Here is a 26,719-nt window from a genome sequence, read left to right on the forward strand (position 1 = left end):
ACCATGGCTAAGGACCCTAGGCCAGCCACAATTCGCAACATTCCAGCAAACATCAGAAAAGTTCACCCGAGAACACCTTGCATGCGTGTGTGGTGTTGTGCTTCGTTTGCTATCTAGTGTCGTTCCAGTGGCCATTTGATTGACCATGGCACGATCTAGACATCTAGGGGCATGGTATGAACCGTGGCTAAGGGCCATAGGCCAACCAAGATCCACACCATTCCACAATATTCGAACCATACGAGCTGTAAAAAGGAGAAGCCGAAATGGGGAAGGGGCTGTTCTTGAGTTATTTTGTAAAAACCGATTCACCATGGACCAAGCCACCAAAAGGGCGACTTCGTCACGTCTTAGACATGCTAGGGAAGTGATTTAACCATGGCTATAGGCCTTGGGGCAACCATGATCAGATTCATTTCTCCTTTGACAGCAAACTGAATTTTCGAGACACACTTGGGCAGAAATGGGGAGTTGCTGTCATTCCTTGCTTTCGGCTAGCATGGGACTCAAAACAATGGACAAATGTGATCCTAACATGTCCTATTACATGCCTAGGAGCAGCCTTGGTAACCTGGAATCGATTCAATACCTGAAACCCACAAAACAATGCAACCCATGAAGCTGCCATAGAAATCGAAAAATCTGCATGTTGTTTTCTGAAAAATTCTTGCTATGTTTCGGTTTTTGCCATAGAAATAATGATCATGCAATGAAAATAAATGATAATAGGACTTGATTGAAGAGTCAAGGAAGAACATATGCATGCCTGGTTTCGTTTTGAACGAAAAACGAATGAATAAGACGATACGGCGCGGAGGAGGTGAAGCGCTCTTGCTTCCTTGTTTCTTACTCGATTTTTTTTTCTCTAAGTGCTCTCGGTTTTTTCCCCACTAAGACTCACGAAAGTGCTCTGAATGCTACTGAATTTCGGTGGTGAGGGAGAGGGGAAATGGTTGTTGAGATAGTGAGGAGAAAAGGTAGCAATATAGGTGGTATGGCAAGACCAAGTCTCCTCATTTTGAAATTTGAATTTGGTTTGCTAACAAATGATTATTGGATGAATCTAGAATGAGGTGACCGAATTTTCCTTGCTAATCTAGACTAGGATAATGCTCATTAATTAATTAATTAAGGTTGACTAATAATTAAAAAGATTAGCATGCTAACACAACAAAGAATTGGTCAAAGGGTAAGTTGGCAATGGAATTGCTTAATATTCTAAGGTGGCCGAAATTTATAGATTAAGTGGAGGGGAAATGTTGATTATTTAGTAAATTTATAATCCTTAAAAGCCTTACCTATCTTTTAAATAATTTAGTGAACTAACTCCTTAATTATGGAACTTAAATGAATTTATTTCCTACTCACCTCAAGTAATTAAAATAAATACTCAAATCTCCTTTTTAACTTAAATCAACTTACTTGCTAGCTAAAATAAATTCTATCTCAAAACTTCAACTCCAGTCCGGCCTCACTAAATTAACTGAAATGATAAAATTTTAAACGACTGCATAAAATAATAAAATAATTAAATTTAAATACTCATGCAATAAAATCATTTTAAATTTAAATACTAGAATTATGCATGGCTTATACGTAGTCTAAGTTACGGGTTCTACACATAACTCTAGATACAGCAACGTACAATTGATCATGACAAAACAGGGTTCTTAAAAAAAAGTCCTACATGAGACAATGATTGCCCCTGACTTTTGTTGATTATCATTGCATATGATACATTCAAAGAAAACAGAATTGTCTTCGTTGAAATTTAAAAGGAAGCCTTAGATCAGAAGACGTCAATGACATTCTTGGAATAAGCACTTTATGACCTGCATTATTTTCAGGAAGAATTTTTCCTTCCAAAACATGGTTTCCGAGCCTTGTCACGATTTTATCTAGTGTCATTGCATAATCTAAGAGAATGATCTATGTTGGAGATAATGTAATTTATTTAATTAAAAGAAATCATATCATTTGTAATATCACTTAACGTATATATTGATGTTGGAATCAGCATCTTGACTAAACCATGAAAATTAAATTGTTGAGATACTCTGGCTCTCAAATCCATATTTTCTGTTTAAATATTTACAACAAAAAATAATTAAAATAAATGGAACTAATTCTAAAAGAAACATTTATAATGATAACTCACAAGATAAACGTATTCAAGTATAAAAAAATTTTGAATTGATATTTAATATAAATTTATTTAACAGAGATTATTAACAATAGCCTACTATACAATTCCATAATCAATTTTGGCCTTGAAGTAATTTAACTAACAAAATTTGCCTGTTGAGTATGTCAAATTCCATACATATATTTTAATTCTAAATATGTTAATTAATAATTTTTTCTTGTTTATATTATTTGCATTGAGTATGTCAAATTCTATACATATATTTTAATTCTAAATATGTTAATTAACAATTTTTTCTTGTTTTTTATATTACTTTGCAAAATAAAAAAATAATAAAAATGGTAGTTTATATTAAATCGATATACGATTATTTTTTAATCATTTATAATAATTCCAGAATTGTTGGTTTAAGATAAAAGTTAATAGATTGAAGAGAAAAATGATTTTATACTATCATTGAAATAAATATATTAGATCTCAAAAATAAAATCAAAATAAAAATTAGTTCATCTAAAATATATATGAATTTTATTAATTATAATAACCTTATATTTTAATTATAATAACCTTACATCTATATATATGTATCATTAATTTTAAATTAATAAAATGATTTTAACGGAGCACAATTTTTGAAACATGTTTCAAATTTTCAGAATTCATATTTAAATTTTGAATAACAATTTGAATTAAGTTTATAATTCTCAGAATGAAATTTAATTTCTGGATTTGAAATTTGAAATGTAATTTAATTTGGTTTGTAATTCCTAGGAGAAATTCAATTTTCAAGCAGTTATACACACAGACATTAATATACAGTTTTAATAATGAATTAAATATATTTAGACATTTATTATGATATATATTACCACATTTTTTGTTTATTTTCATTTTTAGAATGTCATTTAGGCGGTAACTTACTAAATTTAGCAACAACTCTGTTTATATATATATATATATATATATATTTAGTTATAATTATTTGAGTTGCAATAATATTGACTTATGATGTATATGAATTTTGGAGTTTGAATTTTTACCCTAAAAATCTATTGTTGCATATTTTTGGAATAATAATCAATTGCTTGAAATATTTGATGATTATTGATGTGTGATTATTATTGGGCTAGTATTGTGATTTTTCTATTTATAATATCTAAAAATTGAATAATTATGAAATTTGAAAAATAATTCTTTGTTTTGAATTTTTGGTATAATTGGATTTTTCTAGTTAGATAACTCAGGGACGAAGAAAAGAAAAACTATCAACTTATTTTAAATCAAAAGAGCATATATCAACAAATAATGGACAAACATCAATTACAGTCTGTAAGTGAAAAAAAATATCGATTTCAACCAAAATAGTAGACCGAACTGAATTAATTTGAAAATTTGGTTTGATGTTGATATGCAATAATTGTCCCTACTGGATAGAGCGATCGAACCATGATGTTTTTGCTGTTGTGCGATTTAAAATATTTGAGTTGCATCATTACCACCAGCTATAGCTTTTGATAAAGCAGTAAGTGATCGGTCCTACATTTGGTTTATTCGAAAGCTCGGTTTAAAGTTTTAAATTATAGGTTAGTTCAGTTCGATTTCAGTTTTTAATATAAAACTTCGGTTAATTTAACAAATTGAACTTTTATGAATATTGAAATTTCTAATAAAATTTATTGGACATTAGAAATACACTTAAAAAATATTTTTTAATAAATAAAATTTAAATTTATTTAATCCAATTTTTATGTTGCACATTTTTTAATTTAAAACTTGAATATTTTTAAAAACTTTAAAATTGCAGTTAATTGTTACTGACCGAAATAACAGATTTTTTCAGTTTGGTTTGTTAGGTTTTCGTAGTAAAGTTTGGTTGGTTCGATTTGTTGAAAAAAAGTTCGATTAATTCGATTTCAGAAAATTCGGTTCGATTTGACCGAACTTATCACTGTCTAACACAGTACTTATGAATCATGGCTTCGCCCTTGAACAAAGACAACATATGTGTTCTTTTATTCTGTAAAAAACACACACAATTTTTTTTTATAATGGTATTATGAAAATATTAAGATACAAACAATTAAACTTAATTTAAAACAACTCACCATTGTGAAAAGCTCTGAATTCAACAGCTAACGAATTAATACACTTGTCGCTGTTGCTGCTGGGCTTTCTCTAACTAAGTCCCTCGAGTTATAAATTCGGTTAAGGTTAAAAAGATATCACCTCAAAAATAAGTCCCACAAGTGCAAATGCATCAAATCTTGCTGCAAAAACTACATCTTCCATGTTTCTAGCAATAAAGTTCAAGTTTGTTTTCTGTAAAATATAATGAACAAATGAAAATTACAAGCTAACTTCTCATATTATTGTCACAGCTGAATGCTTTTGAGACTATTACTACAGCCCAAAAATTCTGAAAAGCCTATTTCTTTGTCCTAAGGCATCGTGATTTTTTTCCCATTTCATCGGAGAAATGCTGCATTTCAACCAAACAAATAATATGCGATTTCGAAAAAGATGATAAACTAATTATTTTTTTAAAAGAAGGTTTTGACGAGGGATGAGACTCTGTATCTGATTTGTTTGTTAAAGGGAGCAGCTTCAAACGTAATTGATCTCGTTCCATTAACTAGTTTAGTGCAATCGCATCTATCTTAATATGTCTTACATCGATTGGATGGAGTTTTTGAGAGTTACATAAATAGACTTGGACAATCTTTCCCCTTGAGATAGTTTTTAAAGTTGAGCTATGTCCAAGTTTCAATCTTTAACATAGTATCAGAATCTATGTGTTGGGCTGCCAATAGTTGGGCCACCCGTTAATGTTTCCACGTTCAAGTAAGAGAGTGTCCTAAGATGTCTCACATCGATTGGATAGAGTTCCAGGTTCAACCGTTATATGTTGAATTCTGCTAATAGTTGGGCTGGTTTCTAGGCTTGAGAGGGATGTGTTAAGATGTTTCACATCGATTGGATAGAGTTCCTGCATGTACTATAAATAGACTTGGACAATTCTATATTGAGCTAACTTTTAAGATTGAGTTAAGTCCAGGTCTTAATCTTTGATAACATATCTATTATCTATTATTTTTTATATTTATACCTGTATAAAAGAGCCGATCTTTTTAGAATTGTGATTTGTCTTTTAAGCCCTTCATTAATTTATAAATTTTAATTAATTATTAATATTAATCTATACCTATAACCAAAACATTTGTCTTTTAAGTCCTCATCAATACAAATCCAATAATTCAATAAAGATATATATATATATATATATATATGAATTTCTAATTGTTGTAATAGTAAAAATGAAATATCAAATTTTTTAATTTATTCCACCTAATATATAATTAATTAGTAGCCTAATTATTCCACATAATATATAATATATAATTAGTAGTCTAAAAAATGCTAATGAATTATCAGTACAATATATATTGATTATAGTAACAAAGAGTTTAATAAATTATTTAGTAGAATTTATATCAATAATTATGAATGTTAATATATTAATAATATCATAAAATATGAATCTCATAGAAAAATTCAGAGAGTTAGCTATAATAAGAAATTTAAAGATTTTAATAGATTTTTTTTCAAAAAATTATATATTATACAAATTTATAAATTAAGTAAACAAAATTTGGTAGTATTGGAAACTCGAAAATGCTTTTCAAAAACATTGAAACCAAAATCAGAACTAAAATCTTATCTTGGCTTCAGTTCTAAAATCAACTCTCATAATATATAAATTTAAGGCAAAATTTTAGAACAATTAGTTTCATCGTTACACATATTTTATGACCATTTTATTTGATATTTAAAAATGGATAATAGACGCAATTTTTTAAAAAATTATATCTTAGAAAATTTATAAATTCAATACATAAAATTTGGTATTATGTGATCTTTTGATTTTTAATTTTTATATAATATATATATATATATATATATATACTATTTATGAAATTTTAAGAAAAAAATCAACAACAAAATAAGTGACAGAAATATTGCATATAATTTGTCTATGATACAACTGTAAAACTTAAAAAGCAAATGATTTCAAATGTTCAATACTACGATCTATTTGATATTAAAAAATGGATCATAGAAAACATATAATTTGAAATGTCCAATGGACATACATATACAATCACTAAGCACATAAAAATAAGAAGAGCTGGAAGTATTACAGGTTAACGTTACTCATCTCTTTCCGACCGTTGAAATGATAGCTTATATAAGAAGAGCTGGAAGTATGTAAGAAAAACATCAACGCGATACATAATCATCAAGCTTTCAGCAGTGTGATTATCTTCAAGCCTACATACTTAAAGAGTTTGAACGCAATCAAAGATCATCTATGTATCGCTCATCATGCACGCACTCAACAGAAAATTATCTGATCATTCAATGATCAAATTCGTGCTACTAAAACAAATTGTTTACTTACATCAATAATCTTTTGAGTTATTTGATTAATAGTGGTGTCTGGTAAATTGAGAGTTCTAAAAATCCAGAAGTGTAAAGTGATCACTAAAAGCTCCAAAACAGGCAGTGTGATAAGTCCTGATTGGAGTGGGCTGTTGCAAAAAGTTTTGTAAAGCTAAAGTCCTTTAGTAGAATCCTTCATACAGAGGAAGAAGGGGTGACGTATGAGTGTTTTTCTCCGAACATCCATAAAATTCTCATGTCTTTACTTTTCACAAGTCCTTATATTTCGAACTATATCTTGTTGTTTAGATTGTCAACCAGTTGAAAATTTCATTAGAAATATTGAACTGTCTTCCGCACTTTTCACGTAGTTCATGAGAAAATTTTTCAACCTTCTACAAAAGATTGAAAACAAATTTTAAAAGCTAATATTTTTTAAAGAATTTATTCACCTCGTAATTGAAGGCTTAATGAAAAATATAAATTATGTACTTTTTAAAAATTTATTCCTTAACTAATGTATATGAAAATTAATTTATCTATGATATAAAATTCTAAAAACAAAAGGTAAAAAAGTTTTGTAGGAGGTTAAATAATATTTAAATTGAATATTAGAGGTTATATTTCATTATCAATATTATTATTTCATTAGTTTTGATAATATTTTGATGAGTTAGTCACAAATATTTTAAATTAATAATTATTTGTCATTATTGTGCTTCACTTATATAAATTATGATTTATGCATTTATAAAATCCATAATTGAGTTGATTTTTAGGTTATTATACCTTATACGTGGTGCTTAGATATATATTTTTTTCAAAATTTGTTTCAGTTCAATTCGTTCTATATATTATGCTCATTATAATTTTTTATATAACATAAAATCAACATTTTGAATTTTAATTTGAGATACTAATGAAATTACAAAACCACATAAAAAGAAACAAATTTCATCATGTTCCAAAGGAGAAGCCATAAAATTCAAGATAATGAAAAAATAGATGATTTCAGTAAAATGATGAGGAAACTTAGACAAAACAGCCACACAGAGATACCCAAAAACTAAAAATTAAACAAGAAAAAATCTGATAACACTTTTTCATATCATGAATATTCAATAAAAAATGGTTCTTCGATTTCACTCAATATAAGGGTTTTATGTCCACTTACTAGTTACTCATTACAATGTTTATTCACCTCGTGCAACGCACTTGTTACTTGCTAGTATGACATAAAATAGTCTATCTTTTTCTCGATAAATTAAAATTCAAAAGTTGCCATTGATATACTATTTCAAGCAAAAAAAAGAGTGTCCTAATTGTTCAATCCCTTGACATTATTATGGTACAAGATAATACATATGACAAAAGAATTACAAAAAAAAAAAAAACAGTATATAATCCGTAGTCCACCCCCTATACAACCACAAGAATTGCCAAAAAAAATACCAGCACCTGAACAAGCCCGAAACTGGGCTCTGGCGAAATTCCACTAGCTCCCGGGTTAGTTGTTCGGATCATGATTTTGAACTTACAAGTTCCAACCGAAGGATCACTAGTAAATCTTAAAAAATGAACTTTTTATGAATCCCAACAAATCTAGAAAACCGAGATTTTTTTGGAATTTCAGAAAAATCAATGACACATCAATTCGTTAGTTCGATTAAAAACATGTTTATTAATCACGTATCAAATTTTAAGCATATATTTATTAATCACGTATTAATTATATAAACCAATACGTTCTTAATTAATGTTTATCTATACAGATGTATTGAATATATTTTTTTCCTTGACTACTAGCTAATATCTTGTTAAAATTGAGATTTAAATCTAATAATCTCAAAAACTAGTTCAATAGATAAAGATTGTTAAAGTCTATATATAAGTCTCAAGTAATTAATCCAACCGATATAGAATATTTAACACAGCTCTCACGTCCAATAATAAACAACTGAAACGTATAGTTTTACGTTATCTCATGAAACGATATAATACCATCTTGATATTGAGATATATAGCATACACATGTCCAAATATTTTTCAAAAAGTAAAAAAAAAAAATCAAATTTGAATTAGGTGGGACCATCTTGATGGAGAGACGGGTAGGATGTGACGGATGAGAATCAACGGCTGTACGTGGCAGAGAATCCAAAAGAAAATGGGCTGGCCCAAATGGTAACCAAAAATGAATGCCCAATTAAGACCAGGATTCAATTACATGGACACATTCTCTGTACCTTGTTTTATTATTCAGGCACGTGCCAGCATTAAAGAAAATTTTACTTTTCATTTTGAAATACTTTAAAATCTAAATGAAAAAAATAAATAAATCTCTTTGTGAGACGGTCTCACGGATCTTTATCTATGAGACGGGTCAACCCTACTGATATTCACAATAAAAAGTAATATTCTTAGCATAAGAAGTAATACTTTTTCATGGATAACCCAAATAAAATATTTGTCTCACAAAATACGACCCACGAAACCGTCTCACACAAGTTTTTGTCAAAAAAAATATTACAAGATAAATTCAACCCGGCCAATCCCATCCCCTCGTCGTAATTCTTGATTCCACCCTTAAATGGAGCATATAAGAACATATATAATAGATCATAGTACTTCATAGTTTCATAAATGATAAAAAGATTTACTTTCTATGATATTTTAGTTTAAATCACAAATCTAAAGGATATCAAGGATCCCAATATTAAAGGTTGTGAAAAAAAAATAACTCAACTCAACTCAGCCAAAACATAATAGGCATTAGACTTCACACAAATTATTAGTTCGCCTCCTCTATCGATTGACTCACATGTGCTGCATTAACATCTCCGGTGTCTCTGCCTTCCCAATAATTTTCGTACATTAGATCATCCGTCTCAAGTTCATGTCGACATATCGGGCAACGATTATGTGCATCCTAAGTGTAATATCAAGTTTTAAATTAAAAATAAATAAATAATTATGATGTACAACAATCATGTTAGAATGCTTACCAGCCATGATTCAAGGCAATGATTATGAAAAGTATGGTTGCAGGGTAATTCTTGCAAAGCATCGTTCACGATGAAATTCTCTAGGCAAATGCAGCATTGTGAATCTTTATCAAACTTTGCCAACAATATTTCTTCCGTGAGGAAAGTAATTGGCAGCATTAAAATCACTTTTTTACTCGAGAGTTGTGATGATCTTCTTCTGGCTTCGGATTCCCGTCGTATCGTCTTGAATACATAATGATAGGATCGTTAAAACAATGAGATACGTATGATTTTTGATCAGGGCTGTCATGAATCGCTTTCCCGAAAATGATGTGATTTTTAAATACACTTCATGATGTTGAGATACGTATGATTCTTTATCAGTTTTTATGTCAGAAATATTACTTTTCATTATAATATGGACCGCGTCAATCTGACTCTCATGAGAATAGGAGAGGGAGAGGTTTATGCCAATCCATCTAAGAGATGGTTGGCAAATCTTTAGAGTTAATACAGTGTGAAATATGTATACCTCTTGCAAACGAGCCATGATGGTATGATGTGATTCCGTAAGTAGTTGTCGTATGCGGATATCATTTGCTTGGCCCCTTGAAGATCGGGGACGACGCAAGTTGGGATGCATTAAAGAAACAGGCTCGACAACATCATCGTTCATCACAAGATTCCTTTCAAACGTATGACCTGCGCAATGCAACGTCATTGATTATACGTCTAACTTTCCTGCATTCGGTTTTGCTTTTAAGCTTTGAAAACTTTTAGCAGATAGTTTTCTGCAAGTTGGTTTTGACACAAAATTAAATAAATAATAGCAATGTGGATATAATAATTATGTAAAAAGGTAATCAATCAATCACAAACTAAGCTGGCCGAATTTTTTGCGCAAGCTAAACTGGAAGAATTTTTAATCAAAATCGAACCTATCGACTTGAATTAAAAATATGTTATTCCGATCCGTGATCGAATTGATTTGAATCTCAAAAAATTAGAAAGACCGAACTTGGACATTCAAAAGTTAGAGCGTAAGAAAAAGGAGAGTGTTGGATTGTTTCACTACTTTTCTTTTATTTTTTATGTCAACTATTAATGAAAATATAGGGTAGAATAAATTCGAGCAGAGGCTTAGTCAACACCAATTAAAAACAGTAGTGCGTATAAAAAAAATTAAAGTCCGTTTATAAAAAAAAATATCAGTTAAACTGAATAAACTAAAATAGTTTTTTTTTTTCAAGAAGCAAAAACCGAATTTCCTAATTAATAAATATCTTCAATTAAATATGTTATTGAGTTTAACCGAAATTTTGCTCACCTCTCCCAATTATAGGCGGTGGTCTTTCTACTTCCGGCAATGGTGGCGGAGCAATGCTGCTTGTCAAGTTATTGTTAGAGACGACGTTATTTCCATCCTGTTGTAAAACCCTAACCCTAGCATTCCATGATCTTGGTGAAGTGTATATTGTCTTCAATATTGTGGCAACCAAACACACCACGGAGCACAACTGCACAAGAATAAGTTATTTATTTTGGTTCTGAATGAACATGAATAAGTAAAAATATACATTTTTAATGAGCAGAGAAAATTCATTTTTCTTTTTCAGGATAATATTTCTTATAATGCATGAAGTTTTCAGATCCCAAAAAAAAAAAGAGCAATTATTATTTTTGAAAAAACTACATTTTATAGTTTTATGTGTAAAACCTATAATTAAATTATATTAAAATAAAATTATATATTTTAGTTGTATATATATGATTGTATGCATGATCAAAATATACAGCGATATATTGTGGAGTGAAAAGAAAGGTTAAATAAGTCAATCCAACAAATTTGAATTCAAGACACGTCATTTTGGAAAAATAAATAACACATGTTTTGTGTTAGTAAAAAATGATTTGTTTGATTATGTAAACTATGATTTTTTATTTTTTGTTTTTCTCTAAACTTCACCCTATAAATAATCATTCTTCATTTCAAAATCACACCAAAACACAAAATCCTCATACCTAAAATCATAAGTGCAGAAGTGAGATAAATGATTTAGAGTGGATGTAGCCCAGTGAATATTAAATTAAAGTGTTCTGAGCGAAATAATTTGTATTCTCAATTCTCTTGTCTTCTTTGATATTAATAAAGAAGTGATCTTCTTGAGAGATATAGAGTGGATGTAGCCCAGTTTTTGGGTGAACCACTATAAATATTGATGTCCAGCTTATTCATTGTTGATATTGATTATGATATTCCATTGCGATGTTACCTTGTTTATTCCCTGATATCCCAACAACTGGTATCAGAGCGAGGTTCTCAAATACTATAGAAATTCCTCGTATGCTATGTGGTAACAGTTTATTCTGAATTCCACATCAGAAAAGGCTTTTTAGACAGTATTAGGGAAGTGATTCATTTGTGTTCAGTATTTGACGATTAATTCGTTAGTATCAGTTACAAAAGATAGAGGTACACACAAGCAAGATGATTAGCCTTAATGGCTCTAATTATCAACTTTGGAAAAGTAAAATGAAAAATCTTCTATTAGTCACCAAGATGCACCTACCGATGTTCGACAAGTCTAAACCAGATGATAAATCTCATCTGTAACAAGACACATACTCGAGCAAGTCTGTGGGTATATCCGAAAATTTGTTTATGACAACGTGTATAATCATATATATAACAAGATACATTCTCGTACGCTTTGGACAAAGTTGGAGACACTATATGTCTCCAAAAGTGGCAACAACAAATTGTTCTACTTGAGCAAGCTTGTCCAGGTTTGATACAAATAAAGAACTCTAGTCGTAGATCATCTAAACGAGATTCAAGGATTCGTGGAGCAGTTATCAAGTATGAGCATAAATATCACTCTCGAATACAACATCAGGAGGAGTCGTGAGTATAAACTTCATCAAGGGTGACATATTGAATGAAAAGATGAGGCGGAGATCTCAAGGAGCCTCTACCTCACAGTCAGAAGTTTTGGCAGCTAAGTCAAGATAAGAAGCTAGATCAAGAAAAACATAAATCAAAAGCCAAGAAAAAGCAAGTTCTCATAGAGATATGCCAACATAAAGTGTTATCGTTGTGGAGAAAACATAAATATTAAAAAATATTTTCGACAACCGGAAAAAAAACATGAAATCGACCATGAACAAACAAACACCACCGTAAATTTGGCAACTCAAGTAACTAATTGGGTGATCGATAGTGGAGCAATAGTACACGTCACATCTCGCAGAGAATGCTTTACATCATACACACAAGAGGTCTTTGGTGTGGTTAGGATGGGGAATAACAACTTGTCCAGAGTCGTGGGAAAGGGAGATGTGAGCTTGGCTACCGTGGATTAGTCTACGCTGATCCTGAAAGACGTTAGACATGTGTCAGATATGTGCCTGAGTCTAATATCGATCGAAAAACTCGATGAAGAAGGTTTCTGCACAACCTTCCGAAATGGGGTATGTAAGATTTCAAGAAGATCACTCGTGGTGGCGAAAGGATTAACGTTGTCAAAGCTGTATGTAGTTCAAGAAAATCATTCTAAAGGTGTGAACTAAGCAGAGGAAGAAAACTCAACAAAGTTGTGGCATTGACGTCTTGGCCACATAAGTGAAAAGTATCTTACACGCCTTGTAAGCAAGCAAGTTCTGCTCGATATAAAGCATGTTCATATGAAACATGCATAAACTGCTTAGACAGAAAACAAAACTGTATATCCTTCAAACTTTCACCTCCTAACAGAGCGGATAAAATTATAAATCTGGTGCATTCATATCTACGTGGTCCGATGCCATTGTCGCTCGGAGGAGCGAGGTACTGGGTAACTTTTATCGATGATCATTCTCGGAAAATTTGGATGTAGATACTCAAAACCAAGGACCAAGTTGCTAAAACATTCAGCAATTTTCTAAACTTGGTTGAACAGTAAACATGCATAACACTCAAATGTATTCGAACAGATAATGGAGGAGAATATATTGGAACCTTTGATGAGATATGCAAAAAGAACGGAATCAGACATCAAACGACACCACCAAAGACACCATAACTCAACGGATTAACTGAGAGGATGAATATAACTTTGGCAGAAAGAGTCAGAAGCATGCTCTCACATGCAAAGCTAAGTAAGGAATTTTGGGCTGAGGCCGTGATTGTTGCTGCATATATATTGAATCGTTTACCTTGTGTTCCTCTCAATTACGATGTCCCGGATCAGGTGTGGCAAGGCAAAGAAGTTTCTTATAATCATTTGCGAGTATTTGGTCGTGTTGCTTATTTTCATATACCAAAAGATGAAATACAGAAGTTGTATGTCGAAACAAGAAAACGCATATTCATAGGTTTTGGCAAGGATCAACTTGTGTAAGGTCCAAAATGCGATAACGTAATCCAACTGCATGCAAATATAGGGAAAATGAAAAATGACTAATTGAATTTTTTTAATTGCATTAATTAAATTTGGTCGATATGTTTACATGTTTAAAATAGGGTTTTATATTAGAATGCACAAAACTGTGTTTTAAAGGTTATTCGGGACGCGATTGAGGAACGGAGATTGGAGACTGTAAAGGAAAAATATTTTTATTAAATGATTATTTTAATTATTTAATATATGATATATTTTAAAGTGTATATTAAAAAATGATGACTTTTGAAGTGTTTTACGCGCTGAGTCGTATTGATTTTTGACGAAAAATAGGGATTTTTTGGGAACTCGACTAATATTTTCAAAAACTTTCGTAAACGAAATATTTTACCTACACTATAATGGGTCTATTATAATAAGTTTATTGGGCCTAAACTCCTACCCAATTATTTATATCAAATCAGAGAGTTTTTAAATCACAAAACATTTCATATCACACAAGAAACCTAGGGTTTTCTCCATCAGCACACAAACACACACCACACGTTTTTTTAAGCTATTCACGTGGATTTGAAGGAATTTTAGCAAGGTCTTCTCCCCCGTCTCTCTGCCAACGTCCTTCGCATCAAGGATTGTTTTTGATTCGTGAAATACGCAAAAACATGCCTTAATATTTCTTCATTCATCGTTCATACCATATTATGTGTATTTAACATGATTGAATGAAAAATATGATACAGTTTCTATTATTTTCGTTTTTATGGCTTGTACATGTCAAAACTTTGATTTTTATGTTTCTAAATCCAAGTTTATATTGCACAAAGAGGGTGCCATGCTAGAGCATTAATAAGGAAGGAATTTCAGAGGGATTAGGGACCCTTAGGTGCATGTTTAAAGGCCGGAAAGAAGAGGGAAAAAGGATGAACGAAAATTGAGGTTTTAATAAGCTAGGGTTTTTGGCTTGGGTTTCCTAGAAGGGTGCGGCTACTAGCTGCTGTAGGGTCGCATCCAGGGGTCCTAAGAGGACTGAGTCAGGGTCCTTGATAGTCTAAGGGACGACTGGTGCAAGGGCTAAGGCTCAACCCGCTAGGGGTGGCCGCGCTTGGCTTGTAGGATCGGGTTTAGGGGCTGTGGGTTCTAGTCTCTTTAAGCTTGGTCCAGCAGGGTCTCTAGGTTTGAGTGATGGTCCTAGGATGTTCAGCTAGGGTCTGGTTGGTTGGCCATGGGCTAGAGTCGGGGGGTTGAGGGTTTGTTCAAAGCTAGGGTTTCGAAACTAGGGTAGAAATTTCCAGCAGCTTTCTAGGCTTGGTCAAGGGTTAATTGACTTGATTTGGGTTTTATAGGGTATGGTTATGTGTTAATAAGCTATGGTTCAAGTTTGGTTAAGTTTCGAGTCGATTTGGATTAAAACCGGGACGAACGTTTAAGTTGTAAATCGAATCGAGAAATTAGTCAAGGAGCATGAGTTTACGTCTAAGAAATGTTTATATGAGTATTTTAAGGTGTTATGTTAAGTATGGATGGATTTGGGTCGTTTTAAAGTCCAGGGGTAATTTGGAAAAGTTAGGGTCAAAAGCAAAACGGTCATTTTACAACTGAAAAATATTAGACGTTCTGATAGTTTCCTGAATGCTGTAATGAATTATAAAAATTTTATTTTGAATGTTTATGAGATTTTATGATGAAAAAAGATAATGCTAAAATACGTGTTGGATGCTTGGTTTAAAAGAAAAAAATATTATTGCTTGTATTTTTATAAAGTGATTGAAAGAAGTGATTTAATTGTGACGATAAAGAAATGAGGATTCGTGAGGGAAAAGGTATAAGAGGGATCCCGTTTATGGGAGAAGACCCAGATGGAGCTCGACGATCGAATTTCCATCGAAAAGATATGATGATATGTAAGGCTAAGGCTCAATTGACGGGTGAGAGTGTCACTGATGTCCCCGTCATTTATAGGTCAAGGCATATAACGGAAAATGGCTAATGTTGCCTCGCCGCTTGGTACCATGGTTACAGTTGAGATTGATCAATCGACCGAATGAGGAAAGAATGGTCACAGTTAATGAACGGAATTCACCTTAAAGGAAATGTATATGTATATGTTTTTGATGAAAGGAAAATGATATGATGAAAAGAAAATGGTTTAAAGTTTATGCATATTCATAAAAGCTATTTTTATTAAAAGTAATTTCAATGTCGCGTGTGAATGTATATATATTACTTACTATCATAGTTAAGGTTTGTTGAGTCATTAGACTTACTACGTGTGATCAATGTAGTTGAGCATGATTTTGATGATGTTGGAGGACTTAATGGTTGAATTAGCTGGATTGATGATGCACATAACCCGAGGACCTTTGCTAGTTTTCCACATTAGTATGATTTTAAAAGATTTTATGACTTGTATACTTTTGTATGTTTTGAGAGAATTTAAGATGTTTATACTTTATTTTGAAAAATACTAGTTTTAGGTTTGGTTGGACGGTTTATAATTTTATGTTTTGCACTGAGCTCTTTTGGATTTTCAAATAATTGATTGGTTGGTTTATTTTAAATGTCATATATATATTTATATATATAGACACACACATACATATATATACATACATAGATGTATATATACATATAGTTCGGCCGAAAGCTTAAAGAAGAAAAAAAAATTCTAATATATTTTAAAGATAAAAGGAGTAGTGGACATTTCAACTTGGTTACAAGTTTTACAATACAAATATAAAAATGCCTATAAGAAGTCATGATGCCGTATTTCAGGAGAATGAATTTTTGGAGAATGTGGGAAAGAAGAATTTTGTATCTGAACAAGATCTGGAATAGTGGCCTTCAATGGTAAATCCACAACCGGTTGAAGGTGAAGAATCACATAACGATCATAGGATGATGATGAGAACAATGTTAATAGTGAATCACAAGCCAAAAGTTCTCGTGGTACCACGACCACATTTTCTGGAAGAGAAGTGTGACCCTCAACCAGATATTCATCTAATGAATATATCATGCTAACTGACTGGGGAGAACCAGAGAGTTTCGATGAAGCTATTACCAGTGAACACAAGGATAATTGGATGAAGGCCATGCAAGATGAAAGGAAATCATTGCATGAGAATGTGACATTTGTGTTGGTGAAGTTGCCAAAAGAAAGAAAGTTTTGAAGAATAAATTGGTGTTTAGATTGAAGCACGAAAAACACGGTAGTCAATCAAGATTCAAATCTAGGATTGTCGTCAAATGTTTCGGGCAGAAACATGGGGTCGAGTTTGACGAAATATTTTAATGTGGTGAAGATTACATCCATTCGGATTGTGCTAGGGTTAGCAGCTGAGCTTGATATGGAGATGGAACAAATGGATGTCAAGACCATATTCTTTCATGGGGATTTGGAGGAAGAAATCTACATGGAGCAACCAGAGGGTTTGCAGAAAGAGGAAAGAGGACCTCATGTGCAGATTGAAGAAGAATTTTTACGATCTAAAGCAAGCACCAAGACAATGGTATAAGAAGTTTGAATCAGTGGTAACTCAATAGAGATTCAAGAAAATCACTGTAGACCATTGTGTGTTTGTCAAAAATACCTCTGATAATGATTTGATGGTGCTTCTGCTCTATGTAGATGACATGTTGATTGTTGGCAAAGATGCTTCTGAAATCATAGGCTTAAAGAAGCAATTAAGTAAGATTTTTTCTATGAAAGACTTGGGGCCAGCAAAAAGAGTTATTGGCATTGAAATCCATCAAGATAGGTATGCCAGTAAGACCTGGTTGTCGCTGGAGAAGTATATTGAGAAATTACTTCAGAGGTTTAACATGGACTAGGCCAAAGCATTTGGATGTCCTCTTTCCAACTACATCATGTTGAACTCAAAGTAAAGTCCTACTACGGAGAATGAGAAAGAAGAAATGAAAATTGCATCATATGCTTCAGCAGTTGGAATTCTGATGTATGACTTGGTATATACTCGGATAGATTTAGCTCATTTTGTAGGTGTAGTGAATAGATTCCTTTCAAAACCAGGAAATGAACATTGGGCTGTAAAGAAATGGATATTCAGATATCTACGAGGAACCTCTAAACATAGATTAAATTATGGAGGATCCACACTTGAGCTTGTAAGCTACACAGATGCAGATATGGTAAGAGATATTGACTCCCAAAAATATACATCAGGATACCTGATTACATATATAGGGGGAGTTGTGTTGTGTCAGTCAAAGTTGCAAAAGTGTGTAACATTGTCAACCACTGAACGGAGTTCATTGTAGCAACTGAGGCGTGCAAGGAGCTGTAATGGATGAAAGGGTTTTTGGAGGAATTAAGTTTGGTGCAAGATCTATACAAGTTGTTTTGTGACAGTCAGAGTGCAATTCATCTTGGAAAAAATCTTTGATTGCATTCAAGATCAAAGCATATTGATGTTTGCTATCATTGGATACGAGATGTATCGAAGAAAAAGTTGTTAAAGGTCGAGATTCACACGTATGAAAATGGATATGATATGATGACCAAGACATTGTCGAAATGGAAGTTGGAATGTTGTAGAGTTGTTGCAGGTCTGATTGAATTCACAAAATGTGCTGGGGAGAATTGTTAAAACAAATCAAGCCAACAAATCTGAATTCAATGCACATCATTTTTGACAAATAATTAACACATGTTTTGTGTTAGTCAAAATTAGTTTGTTTGATTATGTAAGCAATGATGTTTTATTTTTTGTTTTGTTATCTAAACTTCACCTATAAATACTCATACATTCTTCAATTCAAAAACATATCAAAACACAAAATCTCCTCATTTGAAATCATAAGTGTAGAAGTGAGATAAATGATTTAGTGTGGATTTCTTAAGGATTGTTTATCCTTGGAAGGAATATGGAGAGAAAATGAGTGTAAAAATCAAAGTGTTTTGGGTGAAATACTTTATATTTTCAATTCTCTTGTCTTCTTTGTTATTAATAAAGAAGTAATCTCCATGAGAGATTTTGAGTGAACGTAGCACAATCTTGGGGCGAACCACTGTAAATATTGGTGTTCATCTTATTCATTGTTGATAATACTTATGATGTTGTCCTGCGATGTTACCTCGTTTATTTCACTAGCTTCCCAACAAGAAAAACAAAAAATGAATACCGCCTCTTTACTTTTTCTTTTCCTTTTTTTTTTTAAAATTGTATTGAATAATTGATGAAGCACACTTGAATTGGAACAAAAAACAAATATATAGAAATCCCACAGATCTGATTTCAGAAACCCCACCACACGTAATAAAATTAAAAATTAAGAATTAGAGAGGAAGGAAGGAACTCGAACCGATTTCTTGAGAAAAGTTGAAGCAGAAGAAGAGTGACGTTGAAGGAACGATCCAATGGCTAAAAATGACTCTTTAAACATGATATGTTTCGTTTCCACTGAGTTCCCCAATTCTTGCATCCTCGTATTTTGTTCCGCATCACTCGCCATCTCCTGCTGATTCTTGAAAATTCGCCCAGCTGCCTAACACTCTGAAGTGGTGGAAATTGAACCACAATCTCTTGTTATTAAAAACAAGAGGAAACCAAAAATTTAATTAGTTTTCCTTGTAAAAAAATTTCTAATTGGATTTTGTAAATGTGTACATATAATTTTGAAGGATCGTGATTTATGCAATCTGAAACATACTTTCTACCTATTCCATTAATCTTTACGCGACGAATCTGTCTTTCGAGTATTTGGTTCTATATAATTAATACAGATTTCGACTATATTTCACATTAATTTTTGGACAAAAACTTGTGTGACACAGTCTTACGGGTCGTATTTTGTGAGGTGCATCTTTTATTTGGGTCATTCATGAAAAAATATTACTTTTTATGCTAATAGTATTACTTGTTATTGTGAATATCGGTATGGTTGACCGTCTCACAGATAAAAATTCGTGAGACCGTCTAACAATATACCTACTCTAATTTTTTTTAGTTATATTGGTCAAAAGTTTGTCACATATTATTTACTACATCTCGGACACATAAATGTTGTGCGCATAATATGATACGATCCATATATCTTAATTTACTACGCGTTCCTTGTATTAATAGAATTAATAATATATATACACATCAAAATCTACATTTTAGATCTATCATCATAATTTTTTTAAAACAAAAAACGAAGTTATTTTGCTAAATCCTGACGACGATTAACCAAATTAAAGAAATTTAATTTATATTTGATTTTTCCATTTTCTGTAAATTCACGCAAGATCAATGGAACTTTTGTTCATTGTCCAAGTATAGCTAGATTGCTCAAGAAGTTTCCACACTCGGCCTTTTACACAATATTCTTGCTAATTTTACATGAGCCTAGTAGAATGTTCAACTCTCTTCGTCACGTTCTTGGTCATTCCACACGAGCCTAGGATAGTTCAGCCTTTCTCTGGACGTCTTTTTCAACTACTCTACAACATTCCACTACCTCACGAGAATTTGAGAGCACTCAAAAAGGTTTTGACTAGGGCCAAAGATCCCTCGAGCAGTATAATTTTAATATTTTAAACTGTATAAAAGTTCAAGCGTCAAGTTTCAATTATTTTTTTAGCAGGGGAAATTATTGGCTTATTGCGCTCAATGATCTTTTTCTCGATAATTGCATTAATCGTAATAATGATGATCAAACTCGTGATCTTAGCTCTGATGCCAATCATAAGACCGAGTACTTGTCCTTTTATCAAAAATTAAGGCTGATGGTAACAGTATAATTTTAATCTTTTAAACAGTCCAATCATCATATTTCAATTGATCTTCAACCCCCAACAATATCAATATGATAATATAATATGATATGTTATAATATAAAGATAAATATTTTATAAAACAAGAAATCACAGCAACGTATCAAAACGATTGTTTCCGTTGGATCTTGCTCAATTATTATATACCTAACAATCAAATAAAAGAGCGAAATCAAATATCTGATTCCCCATACTAAGTACTTTGTATGTCAAAATAAGTATTTACGCTTATTTCATGATAATTGAGGAACAATATTTTTTTGAAATTATATTTAAAATGAAGAAGACGTGTGTACTTTTTGTTAATAAAATAATAAACTTATGTAAATAATAAAAAGGTAAAAATGTCAATGTGGGCTTGTAGGGAGTTAAAACTACAATTGTAGCATTGTCAGGTACTAATTTTTAAAAAAATTATGATTATGTACTAAATCTTAATTCAAATATTGACATATATATTTTTCACAAATTTATCGTTAAGTAGTCGAGGTAGTCATGTAGAATTTTGTGTATGAATACTGTTTAGTGGTTTAATTTTTTTCCCTTCCATGTGACGTTTCATGTGTGCCACAATCAAAATGCGTCATCCCAATTACGTTGATAATGCCATTCTTTGGTGACATATAGCAACATGCCAATAAAAGAATGGTGATATCAAAGTCTTCGTCAAGTAATTCAGTCAAGATTTAATTAATTATTTTATTTCTTCTAAAAAATTTATAGGATAAAATATTTTTAATATGTATTAAGTTCAATGTTTTGGAAAAAAATAATAATAATAAAGAATAGCTTGGTCAACAAATTTTTTAAATAATTTATATATAAATAATAAAATCATTGAAGCCGATTCAATTAATTATTAAAACATCATGGTAACCTAAGGCTTGACTAAATTTTTCTGGTGAGCTCCTTGACTTTGCAGACACGGATTGAATTATATGTTTCTTTCGAAAAAATTTATTTGATCGAATCTTCGACTCGACCGACGACTAGCCCATGAGAAAGTATTTTTTTTAAAAAAAAATTACTTCGTTGTCTTTAAAATTTAGTTCTTTTCCAATGTGAGACTAATGTTACTGCAAACATGGTGCTGACAAGCATGTGAAAGTGCCACATTGTGCAAGTGTCACATATTAGTACTCTCGATGAAAAATAACTAAATATGTCAAAAATTAAAAGATATGATTAAACATGAAATTCGACAATATAGAATTCCAAAATTACAAAAATTAAAAAAAAATGTAAGACCAAAATTACAATGTTCCCAACTAAATAATCACGACAAATATGATGATATCAAAATTTTATCTTCGGTTCGGACTGGAATGTGGGTATTCAAATTTTTCGCGGCTGAGTGAATTGGGTTAGTGCTTTGGGTTCTACACAGACAAAAATTGGGTTAGAAGACGCCAGCGAGTTTTTCGACGTGACTCTTCTGATGCTTAAATCAACGCGTATAGCAAATTTAAGAGTAAGATATAAAAGTGCTAAGCGAGTAAGAGTGTGGGAATGTGTAAAATCGTATGTCAATACCTGATATTTATAAAGGCGTGAGTTATTGGCTACTTTATGATAGTAGAATTCTTTTAAAGATAGAACTCTACCTGAGATTAGAGACATCATATAGTAGGACTCCCTGACTACAACAACTAGGACTCTTTATGGCGGCTAAAACTATTGCCTTGTCTCAATGAGATTTGAATGAATCTCGTGTTTATCGGGATCTCTTATCAACGAGAATGTCTTCACATTCCTTATTTGCGTTAGAGCTCGGATTTCCAGGTCCCCTCGGTGGGCTCGGACTTTTAGTAAACAGTGATGAGGAGATTGACCTTATTAGAGATTCATGGACTCAGACATGTGGGTTCGGACGTCTTACTATATGGTTAAGCTCGATAGCTGGGACCCTTGATCAACAATGAGGTATGAGCTTTAAAGGATTAGGCAAATTTTGAAATGAGATTAGATCCTTCTAAATGTGTCAATTTTAGAGACATCAAAATATAAGACAAAAGTGTTTTTCTTTTTGTGCTGGAGAGGATCCCACGAAGACAATCTTCGGGCCGAACAACTCAACAATCTTTTTAACTTGCTGGCAACATGCATGCATGATCCGTTGGACTATATAAGATTTCGTGGAACTTTCCCATTTTAATTTGATTCTCAAACTTCTGACTAATTTTTTTTACTTAAAAATTTTAATATTTTATTGCAAGCTTATACTCAATTTTACTATTTATAATTCTTAGTTTATTTTTAAAAAAAAAAATTCACGCTAAAATTTTAGAAACGTTTTAATTAATATATGTTCAATATCATAAAATAATCAAATTGAACGAAGTAAGCTGCATAAAAAAATTTGTGTTCAATATTTATATATAAGACACGATTTTAAAATTTTAAACTAATTTAATGATTTAAATTAACATCATCTAGACGAACAATAATTAATTCCATCATGAAAATTCTACATGCCATCGATCGATCAATTTCGTTCCAGCTTCTCGATTTTCTATTAATAATACAAAGACTATAAAGACTTGACTTTAGGATTTGTTCATCTTTTCATATATATACATATAAGCATGTATACTCGTATGAGCACCGATGAGGTAACACTCGTCTGTTGGATGTGTAATTTTTCTATATTTCATCACATCCAATATATAAGTGCATGATGGGCGTACAATATGTATATATATATAGAGAGAGCCTTCCCGTCCATCTGAAACCGAAGATTATATTGTAGCAAAATAAATTAAGCTTTGAAATTGCAGAGATGGAGGAAGTACCGGTGGACACGACCCTTACTATGGACGTCAATGTTAACACCTCTAGCGAAAGCCTGGTACGTCTGATATTTTGAGATTTTAAATTCTTTTACTAATAAATAATATAGGACGATTTATGTATTACTTCATGAGAAAAAAATTTAATTTGGTCTTAATTCAATGAATTGTTTCTTTTTAATTTCTAATTTTTTCGTATATATGTGCATCGGATATTACAGACTTGACACCATATAATTCTAATGTGTCTAGTGCAATATCATCACTCCGAAAAATGAAGTTTAAAAGTTTTTTTTAAAATTTTTTATTGGACTAACACTAAATTTCGAATGCTCGAAAAATCGAAACCCAAATTTGATTCTATTCTTGTATCCCAACAAAAATGGTTAAATTTTTTGTTATATGAAATCATAGAGTTTAGTTCCCAATAATTTATAAATAAATTTTTGGCAAAAACTTGTGTGAGACAGTCTCACGGATTGTATTTTGTGAGACAGATATCTTATTTGGGTCATTCATGAAAAAATATTAATTTTTATGCTAAGAGTATTACTTTTTTATTGTGAATATCGGTAGGGTTGAACCGTCTCATAGATAAAGATTCGTGAGACCGTCTCACAAGAGACCTACTCTTGATTTTTTTCTTGGCTTCAGCATTTTATTAGTTTTTGGAAACGATAGATTCGAAATTTATAATTAACAACGAGATTATGTTAAAATTTTAAATCAAACGTGGATTCCAAGTCATTTTTTTTTTTTTTTATCTTTATATGTGTGTGTGTGTGAATTGAAATTCAATATGCAGCCTGATTTGATCGAAAAGCTGGATGAAATAAAAGCTGAGAACAAGAGACTGAAGGTCATGCTCAAAGATGTTGGTAAAAATTACATTAGCCTGATGCAGAAATGCTCTGAGAATCAAATCTCAAGAATATCAAAGAGAAGCGTCCACGACGACGACTTTGAAAACCTCGGAAATAATCCGTCGAATCCAAGATTCAATGATGATATATTGTCACCAGACAGGCCAAAAGATGTAATAGAATCAAATGTTTCAACAGTTTATGTAAGGATCGATCCATCGGATATGAGCCTTGTAAGTTTGTTAGCACCTAATTAGAGCTTGATTTCAACAAATTCTCATAGATTATTACTTCATAATATCATAAATCTAGATGATGATCATTAATGTATATGCGTACGATGTCTTTGGAAACATTGCAGATAGTGAAGGACGGATATCACTGGAGGAAGTATGGCCAGAAGGTCACCAAAGATAATCCATCCCCTAGAGCTTACTACAAGTGTTCTTTCGCCCCAACTTGCCCTGTGAAAAAGAAGGTGAAAATAGTTAACATGGTGTAGTTTGTGTTTTTAATCATATTAGCTCTTTTCGTGAAAAATACTAAATACGCACGTCGTTTATTTTAGTAACGTTATCAATCAATTCCTGATTGTAGTCCATTGTTGTGCATTTTTTCAATTCTAGTCTTTTTGTCGGATATGTCAGTAATGTTCAATGTCGCATGAGCAATTTTACCTATTCATCTATGAAATAACTTGTTCTCCTAATTGGGTTTGTGCGTGTAGGTGCAGAGAAGCGCCAATGATCCATCCCTTTTACTAGTCACGTATGAAGGTCAGCACAACCACCGTGACTGCCACCACCACCACTTTCCTCCCAGGGCCGAGATCCCAGTTACGTTACCATCAGTACTAGCCGGAGCTTGGTTCTCTGACTCGTTCTCTGCACCGTGTGGGGGCCCTACAACAATTTTTGAATCTGCAGATCCTAAAGTATGCACCAAAACTCATTGTGCGACTGCAAGTCCTGATCATTATCAGAACATTGATCTTCAACAGTTTTTCGTTCAACAAATGGCTGCATCCTTGACAAGAAACCCCAGCTTCAGAGCTGCCATTGCAGCGGCGGTGACAGGCAGAATACTAGATGAGGATATATAAAAAAACACAGAAAAATGATGGACAATAATCAAACTAAAGGGACCAATTTTCTGCATTGAATGCCTCAAAAGCATGTTGCGTATGTATGTTTGTGTCCTCTGTTTAATCCATTTTGTGCTTCATCACAGCTGGTTTATTCTAGGTGTCATGATTTGGAGCTACAGAGTAATTAGGGGTATATTAAAATTACTGTACCGAGAAATTTAGTACTGATAAAGATACCGAATTTTGTCGGTATGAAAATTTGAAATTTTCACTATTTCGGTATAACCGAAATATTGAAGTAATATTTGTGCATTTTAAAAAATATAGTATTTTTAGGTACCGTTTGGTTCATGATATGAGAATAGAGATATATATATAGAGAGAAGTAATATTTTGTAATAATACAATAAATAGAAAATGATAGTTAATATAGTGTTTGATTTAATTGATTTGATTGATTAAATTTGAGATAATATAATATTACTATTTTGTCCTTGTTGAAATTATTAATAGAATATTAATAATATTATTTATTAAGGGTAATATCATAATTTTATATTATTGATTTGATTGCCGTGAGATAAATTATTACGAATTTGATTGATGTGAAATGAATAATTAATAATTTGATTGATCGAGATAAATAATACTTGTACGAAACAAGTGATATGATAGTAATATTTATATTAGTACTTACAAGTACTTGAACCAAACGGTACCTTAGATGATTAAATTATAAATAAAATAAAATAAAACGGTTGTATGATAGAACTATTGTATATTTTTCGGTCTTGTTCTTCTACTTGAATATAATTTTGTCTTAAGTTGAAGTAATCATATTGAAATGATTTGTTTATTCTTTTCCCAGCAATCAGGTTTCGATATGAATGATATAATATCGTATCGAAATTTCGGTGTATCAGTATTCTACATATATCGTATCGAAATTTCGGTGTATCAGTATTCTACATATATCATATCGAAATCTGGATACAATATCGATATAATTTCTCTCATATCGAAAATTTTCATATGATACAGAGTATTGACAGAAATTTTCTATGTACGGTACCGAACCACCCGCATTAATTTTAATGACTTGAATAAAAACAGAATGCTTTCACGTGGCACTCGATGATTCACCCGGATTTAATCGGGTATGAGCCAAGTGAGAGAGTATCGGAGAAAAAGAAGGTGGCTGCATATGCGTGTTGTGTGTTGGGGAAGGCCGGAGGGCCGGAGGGGGTTGGAAT

At 31.8% G+C, this 26,719-nt stretch overlaps 2 protein-coding genes across 2 annotated transcripts; one reads left to right on the top strand and one right to left on the bottom strand.

Annotated features, from left to right (window-relative positions):
- Positions 1-9,321: 9,321 nt before the first annotated feature.
- Positions 9,322-19,544, bottom strand: LOC142541529 (E3 ubiquitin-protein ligase AIP2-like). The gene is made up of 5 exons (XM_075648051.1): positions 19,272-19,544; positions 10,898-11,087; positions 10,103-10,272; positions 9,589-9,813; positions 9,322-9,512 (listed from the first exon to the last, which is right to left on the bottom strand). The coding sequence occupies exons 1-5, from the start codon at positions 19,419-19,421 to the stop codon at positions 9,375-9,377; spliced, it is 873 nt and encodes a 290-aa protein (XP_075504166.1). The 5' UTR covers positions 19,422-19,544; the 3' UTR covers positions 9,322-9,374.
- A 3,799-nt stretch (positions 19,545-23,343) lies between these two features.
- On the top strand, positions 23,344-25,746 carry LOC142543023 (putative WRKY transcription factor 60). The gene is made up of 4 exons (XM_075649982.1): positions 23,344-23,575; positions 24,322-24,612; positions 24,741-24,857; positions 25,107-25,746. The coding sequence occupies exons 1-4, from the start codon at positions 23,507-23,509 to the stop codon at positions 25,479-25,481; spliced, it is 852 nt and encodes a 283-aa protein (XP_075506097.1). The 5' UTR covers positions 23,344-23,506; the 3' UTR covers positions 25,482-25,746.
- The last annotated feature ends 973 nt before the right edge of the window (positions 25,747-26,719 follow it).

This window comes from Primulina tabacum, chromosome 4, assembly GCF_025594145.1.
Source record: "Primulina tabacum isolate GXHZ01 chromosome 4, ASM2559414v2, whole genome shotgun sequence".
NCBI lineage: Eukaryota > Viridiplantae > Streptophyta > Magnoliopsida > Lamiales > Gesneriaceae > Primulina > Primulina tabacum.

Bases quoted from the DNA above. Each gene is read 5' to 3' on its own strand.
- LOC142541529 (XM_075648051.1), bottom strand. From the start codon at position 19,421: ATGGCGAGTGATGCGGAACAAAATACGAGGATGCAAGAATTGGGGAAC. The intron at 11,088-19,271 runs GTTCGAGTTCCT...ATTCTTGTGCAG, and splicing joins CAACTTTTCTCAAGAAATCG to TTGTGCTCCGTGGTGTGTTT. The intron at 10,273-10,897 runs GTGAGCAAAATT...TGCATTGCGCAG, and splicing joins ACCGCCTATAATTGGGAGAG to GTCATACGTTTGAAAGGAAT.
- LOC142543023 (XM_075649982.1), top strand. From the start codon at position 23,507: ATGGAGGAAGTACCGGTGGACACGACCCTTACTATGGACGTCAATGTT. The intron at 24,613-24,740 runs GTAAGTTTGTTA...GAAACATTGCAG, and splicing joins ATCCATCGGATATGAGCCTT to ATAGTGAAGGACGGATATCA. The intron at 24,858-25,106 runs GTGAAAATAGTT...TTGTGCGTGTAG, and splicing joins CTTGCCCTGTGAAAAAGAAG to GTGCAGAGAAGCGCCAATGA.